Source organism: Pithys albifrons, chromosome 7 (genome assembly GCF_047495875.1).
Source record: "Pithys albifrons albifrons isolate INPA30051 chromosome 7, PitAlb_v1, whole genome shotgun sequence".
Taxonomy (NCBI): domain Eukaryota; kingdom Metazoa; phylum Chordata; class Aves; order Passeriformes; family Thamnophilidae; genus Pithys; species Pithys albifrons.
In genome coordinates, this window is record NC_092464.1 from 8,385,855 (window position 1) to 8,403,155 (window position 17,301).

Here is a 17,301-nt window from a genome sequence, read left to right on the forward strand (position 1 = left end):
TTTCTTTTGATGTTTCTAGGAGCTGGTGGGGAGTAATCCTCCTCAAAGAAACTGGAAAGGAATTGCAATTGCCTTACTTGTTATTCTGGTTATCTGCTCCCTGATTGTCACCTCTGTTATACTCCTGACACCAGGTATTTATAACCTTTAACTCGCTCCCATTCTGTTTTTCTCTGTAATTTTACACTTCCAAAAGTAAAGGGGTTGCAAACTGACTGCAAAATCAACATCAAAGGAATCCTCCTTCCTGTCTTTATCTTGATGTGAGGCCAAGTTCAAGGCCTTTCTTAGGTATATTGTTTTAGACTTTTGCATTTCAATTCACAGGTCGGGGCTGCTGAGCTGAGGATGGAAGCTTGGAACCTGATTGTCTAAGCATAGACAGGGAGTGTCATTTTACTGTGCCAGAGTAGGAGAGACACCTACAAAGGGCAGTCAGTCAGGACACAGGAACTCCTGAAATTCGTGTCTACGTGGAGCCACTGTTGCCAATTGAGTGGCATATCCTGGCCCACCTAAAATGGCATTAGATGCTTATGCCTGGTCACCCGAATCCCATCCTGTTCTACTGGATTGATTTTTAGTTCAAACCATGGTGTTTACAGAGCAATTTCAGATAACGGTGTACCAGACAGCACTTAACCACTGCAAATAATTAGCAAATTCCCAACAAGGAATTCTTTAAGATAATCCCCTTACCAAGTTTCACCAAAGTTCCGTGCACATAACCTCTGTAAATTACTTCTCTTACAGTAGCTACTGAGGTTGGAGGCTTGAATTTTAATGTGGTGACATTATGATTACTGATTATTATATATTTATACAGCCCTGAAAATTTCCATGCCTACTTAGGGAGTAGAAATAATGCACTTTCACAGCTCTGGTAAGATTGTGAACTGAATATGAAAAGATAAACAAAGTGAGAGACAAGACTCAGTGTCAGAAGTGGTGAGAAGATACAAAACACAGGAGAAGGCAAAGGTCCACAGCAGTGGAATGTAGAGTAGAAGAAAAGGGGCTCCTTCTTGGATGAGTATATGTAAGTGATAGAATTTAGGGAACAGTGGGACAGAGCTGAGAAGAATGAAGGCAAGGGAGAAATGAAACTATAGGAAATGGAAGTGCACAGGGTGGTGAAGTGGAAAAACAAGACGGAAGTTGTGTGGCAGAAATTTCAAGGTGAGGCAGCTTCTGGATCTTGGTGGATGCTCATGGGGAGCTGCCAAGTATGAGAGTGACATCAGGAAAAAAAAAAAAAAACAAAAACCCAAACCAAACCAAAATGCACAAACAAAACTCCATTTTCTCCAAATGTCTCAAAGGGCGTGGTGCAGTCTGGCATGGGCAGAGCACACTGCCTGAGAGTACTTCAACTATTTTTAAGTCTTCCTTCTGATGACAGTGTTGGAGTCCAGCCTGACACTGTGATACCTGTAAAAATAAACTTTTGCATTTTCCCTCTGAATTTTTTACTTCTTCCTGTCTATCTCAGCTCTCTTCCTGGATGGAAAACCATTCTTCTCTAAGCATTTTAGTGTTTGAAGGCCTGTTTTGCAGTGCATTACCAAGGCATGAAATGCAGAGATGCTCTAAACCCACTGCTGGACATCATGCAGTAGCTACAGAGAGTAATTTGGGACATATATGGGATAGATTGCAGCACGCAGATATGTAGTCTGTGTTCAGACAAAGAAAAGTGGTCGACTGGACCCATAACTTGCACCAATACTGTGAGAACTTGGGTAATGTCCTGGTTCGTCCCCAACAAAGTCAAGAATGACTGGTAAAGTGGGAAGTGGATAAAGTATGCTTAGCAGGACAGATAATGATTGAGATATTTAATAATTTGGGGAAGGGGATTTGTATATCTCTTCAAGATTCTTTTTCAAATCACCTCAAACCTCTAAAAGTTTTAACTCTTGATTCAGCTGCAGAAAGTCTGAAATCCATACTGGTCTGGGTTTCTCAGGGGCAGGTCACTCCCCCACCTTCAAGATTAGCTCGTAAACTGGGACCAATGGTCCTTGCATTCAGCAGACATTGCAATTACAGGAGCAGTGCTTTATTGCTAGCTGTCTTATTTTATAAAGTCCTGAAAACACTTCAACATTTCTATGATCTATATATCATTTCGTATTCTAGAACCATATTCTCAAAAGAAGTAGTAAACTGTGTGAAAGTGTGCATTTAATCTCACAGCATGTGCACACTTTCCTACGCTGAGGTTCTCTGGCTTCATGTCTGTGTGAGTCCTGCCATTCCACCCACCTCTGAAAAATGTAGAACTTATTTATACAAATGGTAACTGTGTGGGCTTGAGCCTTTCCTAATCAGTGGCTGCTCACTTGTTGCAGCATATGGCATCTGTATGGGTCCCATCCGGGTGCTCGTTTGTATATTTACATAAAGAGATGCAAAACTTTATGGATGTGCATGTCTGTGCATGCATACACACATAACAAAGCTGAAAAGAGGACCCCATCCTACAGAGGTTTTGAGTAAAATAAAACATTTCCCTAATTCTGTTAGACTTTTTACTCAGGCAGAAGCTGCTTTCTCATGCCCTCTGTTTGGAAATGGAGGCAAACAAGGAGTTTCGCACATCTCTTCCTGATATTTAAAGCTTTCTTGAGATATACATCAGGTTTGCTGCTTTTACTTCTGACCTTTAGCTGAAAAAGAAAAAAAGAAAGTATACCCAAATCCTCATTAAAATGTTTGCAAAATCCATAGGAAACATTTTTCAGAGATGGTACCAAGCATTAATTCACAACATGCTGTCAGACAGTAAAATGCGTTGCCTAGAAATCTTTTTAGGATTTTTGATACTCAGGAAGAGCAAGGAAATATCCTTTGTCCAGCTCTGCAGGAGAGCAATTTGTTTTTTCACAACAGTTATATATAAATGTGTACTCTATGCCATTACAAAAAGGTGGGATTTTACAGAAGGGAGACAGGCTGCCTGTTTGCCTTGTCTGACCACTGCCTTTGGGGTACAGAGAGGTCATCTGTGGGAACAAAAGGATTAGGTCTGCCCAGAATCAAGCAGGTATGTTGAGGTGGAAAAGGAGCTCCTGGTGTACTGGCCACACACCCCTGTGCTTGCAATGAACAGTGTTGCAGGAGGCGTGTGAGAAAAGCACCTGGTGTTGGCCTGTAGCTCAGCACCAAGGCTGTTGGAAAGAAATGTGAGCACCCAAAGGTGACTGAAACTTTCTGACCCATCAAGCAGCCTCTGAGCATTGCTGGAGTCAAGAGGAAGCTTGAAGGAGAGGAGGAAAAACAGGTAGTGAGATCTGGTCCTTGTTCCTTTCCATTTGCATTTTCTTGGTTTTTGGAGTTCTTTGTTCTTTCTGTCTTCTGGAGAGCCAGGTTTTTTCAGTTCAGCCCATGTTCATTTGGTACACTCAGTACAAGAATGAAGTGCCAGCAAATCCCAAACATGGGGCTCCTCTCATGCCTTTAGTGTTGAACCAAAACCAGAATGGACATGGTTTCCATTTGGTGCTCACAGTATGTAGCTTTGATGTTTGAATGCTGAGTTTCTGACTTGGCACTCAGATCACAACTCCTTGTGCCCCTGCACCGCTGCTGTGCTGACATTTGGGTCTGCTGGCATGAGGGACATGAATGCCCAAAATGTGGAAGCACGTGCTCAATCCAGTCCTTCCATAAACCCAAGAGGCCTTGAGGTCCCTGCAGCTGAGTGTGGACACAACTTGTGTCCACCAGCTGGCTTGGACACCCTGAAACACAGTTAGAGACTGCTCAGGACAGGGTGGGCTGCCTGAGATCCTGCAATTGCGTGTTTTCCTCCATAAATATCTCCATTAGGGCCAGAGGAATGGGATAGGCATTCTTAACAAACACTCTGACATACCTGTCTGTTAGAGGAGAGCTCAGCAAATCTGACCTTTTTAACTAAAATTCATTGATTGATTTATTTAGTTACTTGTGTTCTGCCTATGGCTGAGATTAGTGTGGTCTATGGTTCAATATAGGACCTATTGCTCCTATTACAGCCCACTGCAAGGTATAGTAATGGAATCTCATCTAATGCCTCAGGGAGGCTCCTGGGTATAGGGGTATACACACTTCAGGGTGCTGCCTCTCCCTCCTCCTCCTTATGAGGAGTTTTGAGTGTTGTGAGGGCATAGAGGTGATGCAGCTACACTGATTGTCTTCATCCTGTGCAAAAAGGGGGAATAAGACTGGCTTCCCACCCTACTTCTTCCCAAATCTCCAGCACAGATGTTTGCTTGTACCTGTCCTTATGCCCTCATGGAGGGGAAGAGGGTGTCCATGATTGTCAGGGAGGCATTTGGGAAAGAGCTTCTGAAAGAGCTGTAACTGTGGGGCTGTTTGTGGGCTCTGACCTCCTGCTCTGCTCTGCCTGACCTCCCTGGTATCCAGTTCTGGGAGCTTACACCATGGTGGAAACTAACTGGAACCATTTCCTGGGGTTCTTGTCATCTGTATTTTCCATTTTAATAAATAGATTTATGCAGAATAACTTGGCAAAATGCTGTCACACAGGGATTTGGCTGAGGACTTGTGTTACTGTGTTTTGGTATTTGGAAGCCACATTGACCAGTGTGATTGAAACCTCAGTCAGACTTGAAGAATATGATTTAATTTGGTTAAAATGATAGTTTGTATTGAAACACCTTTTAGTAGAACAAAACAATGTTCATAGGTTATTTTCTATCATCTCACCCAACACAGGGGTATCAATTTAGTATAGGAAAGAAGAATTTTTTCCCTCTAATAATTGCCTTCAAAGTATAATGCCACTTTTTGAATCATGAGGGCTTAGTGTAAGTTTAGCACTAAACAGTGTTAAAGACAGCTAAGACTGCAAGACACCAGTAGACCTCAGACAAGAGGATACTGTAGTGAGGAGAGATGCTGAAACACACATCTCTGCTGTGGAAACACTCAGAATGTAGCCTCATGTTTTCTTTGAAAGAACAAATGTATTTAAAGCTGACTGAAAGGTTTCCATGAAAATATTATTTCAGAAAAAAATCGAATGTCGAAAACAAATTCTTCATAGAAGGTAACTGCTTGTCATAACAAAAAAAAAACCGCAGTTGATAGGAGGAAAGGAAAGAAGGAATGTATTAAAGAAAATTGTTGGGTTTAGTTTTTCCCTAAAATTTTCAGCTTTGATATTTCCATGTTTGCAAATGAAAATGTATATCCTTTCACTAACAATTAGAACTAGTATGGGCCAGCTATGCAACATCTAAGGATTTAGGGTTATAACTCATAGACTTTTCAAACATCTTTCTGCAACCAAGGGTCTGATTCCCATGGAACATCTTTAGAGAATTTCTGAAGTAATGTATGTAAGCCCTTACGACATTAAATATCCTTCTTGGTTCTGCATAACAGTTTTTAAGGAAATAAAAATATAAGCTGCAAAAACTTGGCCATTTAAAATAATTTTTAATAATGTAACTAATCATTTAATGATTTTTTTTGTGTTAAATAGCTTTAATATTCTTTGAATAGTCAACATTATATATCACTGTGACATCTGTAAGTCTGTTTTTTCCTGATTTTAAAAATCTTTTTTGATCACGTTGTGTCTGAAAATGTGTGTTTTGGACCATGTCTTGGCCTTTTAGTAGTTGTTGAGACAAGGCATAAATAAGAAGGAGATTTATGTTAATGAACCATTGGATCATCCTTTGATAACAGCAACAATGAAAAAGAACTTGTGTGTGACAGAAAGCCTAATGTGGACTGTTTCCAAATGAGACACTTACATGGCACTATTCACAGTTGCTGTACTTTCAGATGCATTTCAAACTTGAATTAATGGAAGTTTGGGTTTGAATGTTTTGCAGTTGAAGATAACAGCTTGTCTCAGAAGAAGAAGATAACAGTGGAAGATCTCTTCAGTGATGATTTCAAAATTCATGACCCAGAGGCTAAATGGATTACTGGTGAGTGAGGCAAGAACATTTTGCAGTTTCTTTGCTGTGCTTTTTTGCTCCCTGAGCATTTCTTTTTTATGACATTCTTTATTACCTCAGTTCTTTATTTTGATTCTGAAATTATAGAATCAAGGAGTGATTGGAGTTTGAAGGGTCCTCTGGAAATAATCTTGTCCAACTCCCTGCTCAAGTAAGGGTAGCTAGAGCTGGTTGCCCAAGATCATACCCTCAAATTCCTATTTTAAATCCTCAAATTCCTCTTCCAGTTTCCCTCTTCTTTAACATGAAAACACCACTGCTCTGTTTTAACTTTTTATCCAGGACTCTCCAGTGGGCTCATAGATAGGCATCAAAAGCTACAGCATTTGCCTCAAAGAGCTTCCAGGATTCAATAAGTGATGTAGCACATGGTTGGAAGAAGTGCTTGGAGCACTGTCATTATTATTTCACCATAAACAAAACTGCAGGTTTATATTCCCTCATTAAAGCATTTTTTTCCTGGCAGAGAGGTGAAACATTGCTAAGCAACAGGCAAACAGTGGTCCAGCAGCAGCTGGTCTGGGGCTTACACACAAGCCATGTGCTCTTTTCATCCTCTGCTGCCTTACATTTTCCAGTCAGGGGAAAACCAAATAATAGTTGAATTAATGCATGTTTTATTTGCTGGAGTGGAGCTACTTTGGGGGATGTAGATTCCAACTCTCACTGGAAATTGCTGCAGTCAGAACAAGCTTTGGCAAGAATAAAATGATTTGTGGTAGGCTGTTCATGTAAGTTCCAGTCCAAGTCCTATTATCACGGAAGTTATTAGTTTTTCTTTTGAATTTAATGGGGAACTAGATCAAATTCTTCCTTGTGTTTAGCTTTTCTTGTCTGCTATGCCCATTGGGAACAATTTTAATACCTGTAATGAAAAAAACAGAGTGTTAAAGGGTATTGCTGAGTTAACACATTCCTCAGCTGCGAATTTTCTCACCCACTCAAGCAGAGGGGAAAGCACTTGCAGACGATACACACCTTCAAAAACACACCTGCCAGTGAGCAGGAGCTCTTCTTCAGGCTGTATTTTCTGTCAGGGAGAACATGCTCCTCATAACCACTTTCTGAAAATAATAATGGAAATCTTACCTGCATTGCAGTTCAGAGTTTTCTGTCTAGCATCCTTTTTCTTTTAGCATGGATATCCCCAATGGCCTTAATGAAGGAAAAGGTGTTTTACTGAGACCTTAACTACTATTTTCCTGGTTTACTGGAGTATAGCAAATAGAGTATAGTGGAGGGAAAAATAATGAATTGAGTAAACTTCTTCAGGAACAGAGAATGAAGTATTGCCATAGAGATGAGTATAATATTCCCTCCACTGATGAGTATCACTTGATGTGGATATAAGGCTTATTTTCCACAGAACTGCAATCTTCTGTGAAAAACATTGCATTTCCCATGCTGTTCCAATTATAGTAAAATATAAAGTCATATAAACTTTTATTAAGACTGCAGTTCTGGCCTTTTTATAATCCTGTCATGTCCCCTTACTGACTCCAGTGCAGTCTTGCCACGTCTGAAATTACTAATACTGTTTTTATGAAGGACAAAACACCAAGTCATATTGTGCAAACATATGTAGATATTTTAGAATTACTTGTTCTATTGCTTTGATATGGGCAACCACTGACACTGCTTTTAATATGTCTAGAGGAATTTTATTAAGCTAAAAGATCTTCTGTAGATTTACCCAAGGGTGACTTTGCATTTAAGGGCAAGATGCTAATCTGCAATGTCAATCATCCAATGACCCAAAGCCATTTTACAACATTAATTGCTTTTCTGTATTATAGTTGCTTTTCACAGCTCTCTCTAGCTGACTAAGTGGTGAAATCTTAAGTCCCTGATAAGCAAGAGGAAAGGCCAGTAGCCAGATTCCTAAGCACACGTTGCTGTTGGTCTCTCAGTCTCAGTTTTCAGAATGTAAATGAAAGACTCTGAAGGTGCCAAAGCCTTGACTTAGTATAAGAAAAATTCTGGAATGGCTTAGCAAAAAAACCCCAAAATGTGTATTTTAAAATTGCATATTTAAAATTACATATCCACTCACAGAGTTGATGCTTTGTGTTAAAATGTGGGTAACTTGTGTATCCTTCTTTTTCTTCTGCTGTTAATTATATAGCAAAATATTATGGTCATTCAGAGATGCACAAATTTCAGTCCTCTTGGCCCTTCAAAGCTCTGTTTCCTTCCTTTGCCTCTACATTATTGCAGGTGACAGGATATCAGTGGCCTTGCCAAAGATGAAGCATGCAGGTTGTTTAGGAGTATTTGAATCATCTGAGGGATTTGTTCCCAAAATAGATCAGTCACTAAAATATCTGTGTTCTTCCCAGTTTCCAAGGAGCTGATTCCAACACTCTGAAGAAAAAAGATCTTTCCTTTGTCTTGATGAGTCTTAGAGCAAGTATTAAAATAAATAAAATATTTGTATTCTGGGTGACACTTAAAAATATGCTGAAAATTCCCTGAAATTGATGGGATGAGCTCATGTTTAAGTATCTTCTTGGTTCTCAGTGAGCAAGTGAAAAATGACATATTTCTAATCAATAGCTTTGTGTCATTCCATTGATTTTAGCTAGCTAAGAAAAGAGAACCAGTCTCAAAACTGACATAACTGCACTTTCAATGTAAAGATTACAGGCTTTGTCGCAGCTTTCAGTCTCAACTTGAGGCTCATTTGTGGGTATGTTTGCACCTTTTTTATCAGAATTGCAATCAAATTTACTTGCACAAAGTTGGAAAGTTGAACCTCTTAGAATTTCTGTCATGTCGCTGTAATTTCCAATTCCATGTTGCATTTCTATTCAGTGCTTTAGGGAGAGGAAAGAATATTTTGATTAATTAGCTGCAGTCTTCTACTGCCCTGACCATTTTTTGTCATTGACTCTGTTAAGAGGGGAGCAATGCATTCCTAGAGCATGTAGTGACAGGATGAGGGAAAATGGCTTCAAACAGGAAGAGAGTAGGTTTGGATTAGATATTAGGAAGAAATTCTTTACTGTGAGTGTGGTGAGGCACTGACACAGGTTGCCTAGGGAAGCTGTGGATTCTCCATCCCTGGAAGTGTTCAAGATCAGGTTGGATGGGGCTCTGTTATACTGTGGTAGGTGTAAAGCATTGAGGTACAGGAAGTTTGAAATTGTGCTGGTGATTAAATGTCACCCCCTTGACCTGCAGAGTTAAGCGCAAAGCATCTGAGCTGTGTCTCTGTTCCAGCCCCATTCATCCTGTGCATTCTTCTGTGCTCTTCTCCTCATCACTTAGTGCCTCACAATCTGTGCCATTCTATTGCTGTTCTATTGCATCCTCTGTTGTGAACTTCCCTTTCCTGTACAACTAGAATTAAATTGTCCATGTGTTAGGGATGCATATGAGCTCCAATCAGTTGCTTGTTTCATACTGTGTATCTTAAATGTTGTATTTGAACATTTCCTTGTTTTCATATCCCCCTCCACAGCCTGTCAGGAGTGTCCCATGCCAGCCTTTCATTAGCCCTCTCCCAGATGACAGGTGTCCTGCTCATTAGCCCAGTCCCTAACTGCTTAGCAGTTCTGCTCATGAGCTCCACATTACCTTGTAATTACCTTCACAGTTACTGGGCTTTCCCTGTAATTCCTCTCACACAGGATTTTAGCTCAGGTGTCTGAAAAGCTCAGTGGGATGCTGCAATGGTCCTGCAATGGTCCATAAAAACCAGGATAAAGAAAGTTGCCATAATTTTGTACTGAAGAGAAGTTCAGTCATCTGATTTCATAGTCATTACCTGGACCTGGTCTGAAAAGCCAGTTAGGTTATAAATGCTGGTTTTGTGGTCCTGTAGAGCTGCAGTGATTCTTGTCAGCTGTGAATCCAATCCCCAGCATCTTGGGTACATTCCTTCTTCCCAGGGAGGGAGCATCATGCCCAGTGTCAAAGAAAGCCATAGAGACTGAACCATATAGTCCAGTTGTGGAGACTACTGCTCATCTTCTGTCTTTGTACTTAATGGCAAATACATTTTGCCCACATTGAAAATACTTGGCTGCTGTTGTAGTTAGAAAAACACAATTGTGACTGATTAGACTCAACGTGCCATCATTACTTCTTAGGGGATATTTTCCAGCCTTCCTGTTGGCATCTTGCAAGACAGAGTGTATTTAACAGTGGCTGTTGTCAGGATTTGGGGCTGTATGTTAGTGACTGGAAGTTTTAATTAGGACTGCATCTTTGTGCCAGACATGGGGAGATGGTCCTTGCAGAGGAGTTGGAGCCAAGTGAGGAGAATAAAGGTTAGAATGAAGAGCACAATATATTCAAGAACACTGAGATACAGGACACCAAAGGATGCATGTGGGGTCATAGAAACTTTTAAAAATGTGAAAATCAAGCCCTGCTCTCCAAGGTATCTGCCCAACCACTTCACCTGCAATGTTGGCAAAATAGTATTTATTCCTATGAGAAAGGAATAGCGGATAAACTAGCAAAAGGCTCTGAATGACATCTTCACAAATAGCTCAGTAATTTGAAAGCCTGCCACTCAGTGAAAGCCAGGACCACGGTGGGCCCAGCTCTCCTCTGAGAATGGCAGCTAGGCTTTTATCTCAGAAGTCCCTTTGAACAATCCACTAATAACTAATACCTAAATATAATTGAGTAATTCTTTTATCTTTAATACCAAAGTGCATATGTTTTGTTGCATGTTATACTAATAATATCATAGAATCTCTAGGCTCTTTTGAAGCCTAATATTGAATTTAATGACCTAGAACTAATAAGTTTTATTTACCATGCTGAAAAAAGCATCATGTAGTAACTGAGGTAATTTATTTCAGTTTACCTTTAATAATAATGCTCAGATCAACCATACGTGGATAGCCCAAATGCCCCGAAGCCTCTTCTCTGCAGTGGAAATCCATTGCACTATATTGATAAAAGCATTGGTGCATTTCAAATGATGCAGATGCATGTGGAGTAAATGAATTATTTATAGGTTGCTCTGCATAGATATTAAGAATTTTGTAAATGCTAATATTTTCCATTGTGAAAAAGGTTTGTGTTAAGGTGCTGCTTTGACAGCTCTTAAGACTGAAATTGCCCTACTGGAGAGCTACAGCATGGCTGACTGGAGTGCAGGCTTCTCTGTGCTGCTCCTCCACAGAACAAAAGCTTTATGGAATCATTAAGGTTACAGAAGGTCTCTAAGGTCATCCAGTTCAACTGTTAACCCAGCACTGTCAAGTCCACCACTAAACCATGTCCCTAACCACAACATGGACATGTTTTTGAACACTTCCAGGAATGGTGGCTCCACCACTTCCCTGGACAGCCAGTTCCAGTGCTTGACTACCCTTACAGTGAAGAAAGGTGTCCTAATATTCAGTCTAAACCTGGCACATCTTAAGGCCATTTCCTCTTGTCCTTGTTACTTGGGAGAAAAACCTGACTTACACCTCACTACAACCTTCTGTCAGGTATTTGTAGAGAGCAATTAACAACTTGCAAATGACCATGCAAATTGTAAGGCAAAACCTTTCCCTGGGCAAGGTTGGGCTGTTGGCATAAAAGGAAAACTCATCTTTCTGTTTGCCATCCAAGGAACAAAGTTATCTTCGTTGGGCACTACAGTTTGCAATCTTGTATGAGTGTTTCGAGTCTGTGTTAGGAAGGAGCTCCAAGTCTATGCAGACACCCTTGAGCCCTGTGCTGCCAGTAGAAGGCCAAACACTTGTCCCAATTCTTGTCTTAATTTAAATGAATGTAAGCTAGAAAATGCTCACAGGTGGTTTTGTTAGTGTAAATCTGGTGAAAGCATAAAGAAAATTTGGTTACTCTATCAGAATATTTGTCCACCTTGTTAAAGAGAGATACTAGTTCATTAATTTCAGTGTGTTTTAAATATGTGTTAGAAAGACATAAATGAATGAGTTTGCTGGTCTTAATGGTTCAAAGAAATCTTGCCCCAGTTACAACCCTGGTCTGTCAAACCTCACATCCTACCTCATGACAGCTTGTAAAGATGACCTTATGCCAAGGTAAAGATACCACCACTAAAGGAAAACACTGTGTGGACTAGAGGAAATTATAGGGGAAGAACTAAAAAGGCTCTTCTGGTCTAGCACATTATAGTTTTGCTGGGGATGGCCTTCAGAAACCCTCTATTATGATTCATGAAGATATGGGTGCTAGTTAAGTGAGCTCATAGGTAGTCTTTGTGCCCCTGGAAGTGTCTGTGTACTTTAGAGCTGGTTTATCAGTATTCTTAATCTAAATCCCTTCATGAAGTGATATCTCCTGTTGCCAGCAGAGTAGGTAAAGGGTCTTGCTCTGTCACAACTGCCACATTGAGAAAGAAATTAGGAAAATGTTAAATGATTGGAATCTTAATTCTGATTTTAGACCCCATCCTTAATCATCTTTTTCAGGGATTCCTACATATCTGTGCTCTGAGAGCACTGAAAAGAAGTTGCCCTACTCCTGCCTTCCAGCTGCTGGGCAACTGCCCAAGTCCAGCAGTGACAGTAACCTGTTCACCAAAGACAGGAAACCCAGGAATTAATGGCTTTTTAACATACTATAATAGCCCATGGAGGAGAGCATTTCTGTCATGTAGCTGTTTTGTTCATTACTGCTAAAGAGAATAAAATGAGAAATCAATTTGGCTCTTTTAAAAATTAATGCAGTCTGGAGGAGCAAGCTGGGAAGGAGCTCAGTGCTGAGGCCTTGGCAGTGCCTCAGTGCCCTCTTCTCTGCAGTGCTGGAGTGCTGGTGGGGCACGTGTGCTGCTTTTGGGCTGAGAAAGTACTTCTTTGGTGTGTACAGCAGCTTCTGAATTTAGAAGGAGAAATATGCTGGAGAAAGACTTGTTTGGTAAAATTATTACACCCTAGAAAAGAAGTAGTAACATTGTAATGGTCAAATAGGGGATTTTTTTTGTGGTGTTTTTTTAATAGTTTGAGGAGGTCAAGATTTCAGTACGAGCCTAACCCTACATTTAGGAGCCTCCATAGGTAATTTCTCCAGAGTCTGCTGAACACTAACCATTCCTTACTTGTCACTGACTGCTGTCAAGCCTCTGAGTCAAATGTACTTGAGGTAGCAACATATGGCTTTAGTTACTGCACATCTAAATACCCACATGCAGTAAAAAGTGGCCTCAGGCATTCAGTGCAATAACTTTCTATTTGTTATGTCTCTGCATTTTGCCAGGTTGAGTGAAGAGTCTGGCCCAGGGACAGGCCTGGTGGCACGAAGGTCACCTGGGAGAACTGAGATGCGAGGGGTGAGGATGGCACAGACAGTGTGGTGCTGCACAGGGCAGACAGGTTGCAGTCACCTCGGGGAGAAACAGGGAGAATCTTGGAGGTGTTCCAGGCAGAGCAGGAGATGGAATTGTGCAGAGAGTGGAAATTACTTTGGAAGTCAGTAGTACCTGTGAAATGGCTTCATGGCCTAAGATGAAGAGCTGGAAAATATGTTCAGTTGCTGAGGTAATAACAAAGGGAACAATTAGCAAAGCAAAAATGGCTGGAAGAGGTAGAAGAATTTTTTGGACTTCAATTCTACTTGTCTGGGTTCTCCTAACACCTACTCCCAATATCTCCCTAATTCTGTTCCCACTGATTTATTTTAAAACAAAGCAGGAAAAATAGGCTTCCCTCTGAAAGCAATGGGACTGTCTCAGTCTCACGTTAGACCAGCAGGCTGGTTTCCTAGACCTTTTATAGACATTAACAAAAACAGATTCCCCACTTTGATGTCTAGCCCAACTCCACTAAAATTTGTGTTTTTCTCTCAGAAGTGAGACAGTGCCTCCTGATGTGACTGTGTATGCCAGCAAGGAGGAGTTTGGGCGAATAATTTGAAGTAGTAAGAGGTGTGTGAAAATTAGAACCAGTTGGGCTTCTTTGTATGTTAAACTTGTTTATAGATTTGAAGTAGAAATCCATGGGATTGTGGTAGAACTTGCCCTCTTTCTCCTCCCCATCACCATGCCCTGTGTTACACAAAGTTGAACCTCAGCATTTCTGGGCTCGGTATTGCTGGTGGTGAGTGCAAAGCTGCTGAATTCAGAGCTGGGTCCTTTTACATGCAAGCCAGGCAGATGTACTGCAATGGCATCTGCTTCACAGTGGGGAGCCTTTTGATTAAAAAAAAAAAAAAAGGCAGAACAGCAGGAATGGCAGCGATGGAAGAAATCACACTGCCACAGGGAGCAGTAGCATCTGTGGGGGACTTGGAAGACGTGGCTCACAGCAGCGGTGTTTCTGCTGCTGAAGGAAAGAAGTGCACGTGGCAGTTCTGCCTGTGTCTTAACAGTTTGAATCCAGTTGGAGAAAAGATCCGTTTTTTATATTGCGTTCAAAGTGACTTGAAACCAAAACCCTGCTGCTCTCAGAGCCAAAGGAAAAACACTGGTTTGACAGGGGTTTAACTGGGGGAGGGATTAGGTGTTCTCTCAGTGGGTGTTAGTTAAAAATCCAGGTGATCAGCTAGAGGTACACTGTGACACTGGTAGATACACTTCCCTGGTTAACACCTGCAAAGTAGGCAAGGGTGAGCTCCCAGCAGTTCCCAGACCCCTACCTGGGAAAGGGCAACTGTTGTGACAAAAATTGTTTGTGATAAGCCTTAAAAAGGATGGTCATAATTGCAGCCCAGCTGGTTGAATTTGTACTGAAATAAAGTTGTGGGTTTTCCCTTTGACTCTTCAAAGAAGTATAACACAAGCAAGAGCAAGGAGAGAAACAAGGAAAGCCATAGTCCTCCTGGGTGTTGAAGCAAGGTGGACACAGTAGAGAGTGTGTTCCCAGGATCTTGGCAGTGTTTCAGCATAAGAAGCATTGCTTTGAGAGGGAGTAAGAAATTTATTTCATTTAGATCCAGCACTGCTAAAAAAATCTGAGCAGATAGGTGAGAGATTCAGTTTTGAATTATGAGTACAGAAGATCAAGAATGAGAGTTTGTATGAACTTGCTGAAGGTTTTCCCTAACAGTCAGGCTGCTGTAAAGGTAGAAAAGTTTTGGGAAAGAGACACCTGAGAGATGTGAGCACCTAGGGAAAAACAGAGGGCAGAGATGAGGTGCATAATTTCAGGATTCACTGGGAAAAATGCACATTCAAAGGAGTACTGTAAATGGGTGATGGGGGAAGGAGAGCTCTTCAGTGTGTTTGGGCCTCTTGTTAATCCACTGATTCTAATTCCTACACACTGCTGGTATCTTCAGCAGTGATTTCCAGAAATGTTTATGTCTCTCAACACAGTCCATCTCTCTATTCTCTAGGAGACAACTTGCTTACTTTTAGGATTTTTTTGTTTTGTTTTGTGGTTTTTTGGGGGCGTTTGTTGGGGTTTTTTTATTTAAATCAAGGCAGTTTTCCATTTTTCACACTGCCCTGCCTGATTTTGATTCTTTCCTCAAGATTTTTGCTTGGTACAGATTACAGTTTCCAGACTCAGTAGCTTTCCCTGAGCTTGCTCCTCTGCTCTTGGACACTTGTTGAACATGGAATGCTTACCAAGGATTAATTAGACCAGTATGTATTCTGCTTGTTCCTTTTAATGAACATTAAATAAGTATATGCTGAGATACCATAATTAAATAATTTGAAGACAGGAAATACTGTATTTCTAGTGATTAAACTTTATATCAGATCTCTTTAACTGGAAATTTAGCAGGCAAAGATTTACTTATCTAAGAAAAAATGTCCCTGGTGAGCTTGGATCTCTTGACTGTATTAAGCTGTTGAATGTATGAAAAGCACTACTTTATTTTTCTTACAAGAAATAGTACCAGACTTATATAATTCATTAAAAGAAATTTAGAATGAGATAATTATCATTGATCAAGGGAATATAATTATACTTTAAAATCTCACATCGGTGGAAATTCAGTTAAGAACTGGAGACCAATGGTTTGCCCAGCCCAAAATCCTGGCTCCACAGGAGGCTGCTATATGTGTGTGCACAAGGACAAGTAAGAGGGCAGTGAACTTCATGCACTTTTTAGGTCAGGCCCTCTTGTATATTTTCTGTTCAGTACCCCAAAATATTTTTCTCTTCCAAGACACTTGCCAGGTGTTCTCCAGAGTCTCTTGCATCCACCATGTCTTTCATCAGCTGGTTTCACTGACCTAAAACCTGTTGCATGAGAAAGGATGCTTGGGAGCTTGCTCCTATTTGCTTTGTATGATCACTACTTTGGATGAATGTTTTCCATCTCTAATATGTTAATTTAGAGAGGACAAGATGGAATTATACACAAGGATTACCCAGAAGTATCAGATCTGGCTTCTCAAAAGTGTTCAAATTATTTGAGTTTCATGGCACTTGAAGACAAGTAGTGTAATGTAATATAATTTATGTGACCCTAAAGAAAAGCCAGATGATTTTGCAGTGTGTTAGAGATAAAATTCTTAGGCATCACCTGTACCAAGCCATGCCACACTGAGTACTCCTGATGTCATAAAGTCATGGGATCCAGGTCCCCAGAAGGACTTCTCAGCTTCATGTGAAACCAGCACTACATCTATACACATGCTCCTCAGTTTTTAAACTGATTACTTGCTGACTTCTCTTTCCATTGTCAGTAATCAGGAACACTCTCTGATAGAAAATAAGATGATCCTGTAAGTGATCCTGAGACAGACATGGCCCTGCATGGTGAGAAACAGTCACAGAATCACAGAATATTCTGAGTTGGAAGGAACCCACAAGAATCATGGGGCCCAGCTCTTAAGTAAATGGCACATATGGGGATTGAACCCAGAACCTTGGCCCTTGATTATCAGAGTACACCACCTTTAAAAACCACTCCTAGTCTTGTGCTTAGCAGGAAAAGAACTCCAGGTAAGACACAGGGATGAAGAGATGAAGGAAGGAAAACAAATTGTAAGGAGAAAGAGTGTGGGGAATAACTTGCTAGAACATTTCACTGATGAGGAGAAAGTGCTGAATGTGTAACCAGGTGTGTGTATGGCTTGTATGGCTGGGCAGGGTGTTTGCCTTCACAGCACTGACAGCTGGGTATGATGCCAAGATTTCATTTTACTGCTCAACTTAAACTCCCAGTTTCTGGGGACACGTGACACACAAAAATGTTCTACTTTGATTCAAAAAAGCAATGTAATAAATAAATTTTTAGTACTCAAAAGTATTATCACAATTATTTCTAAATGGCCCTTCAAACCTTAAGCTTATTTGGATGGTAAATGGAGAGAAGCCAATGTTTCATTTCATTACAGTAGATATTTTAAAAATACCGTGTTTCTTTGAAGTCTTATATCTGATTTCCAATGCTTAAGTTTCATAATAATTCACAAAATCTGGATAAT

General features: G+C 40.6%; 1 protein-coding gene across 4 annotated transcripts in view; it reads left to right on the forward strand.

Moving 5' to 3' along the window:
- Window positions 1-17,301, forward strand: part of DPP6 (dipeptidyl peptidase like 6) — a 547,763-nt gene that overhangs the window by 377,749 nt on the left and 152,713 nt on the right. For all 4 annotated transcript variants that reach the window (XM_071559976.1, XM_071559978.1, XM_071559975.1 and 1 more), the window contains 2 exons: window positions 20-134; window positions 5,856-5,954. In XM_071559976.1, the coding sequence (XP_071416077.1) occupies window positions 20-134; window positions 5,856-5,954 (214 nt within the window). The remainder of the gene's footprint in view (window positions 1-19; window positions 135-5,855; window positions 5,955-17,301) is intronic.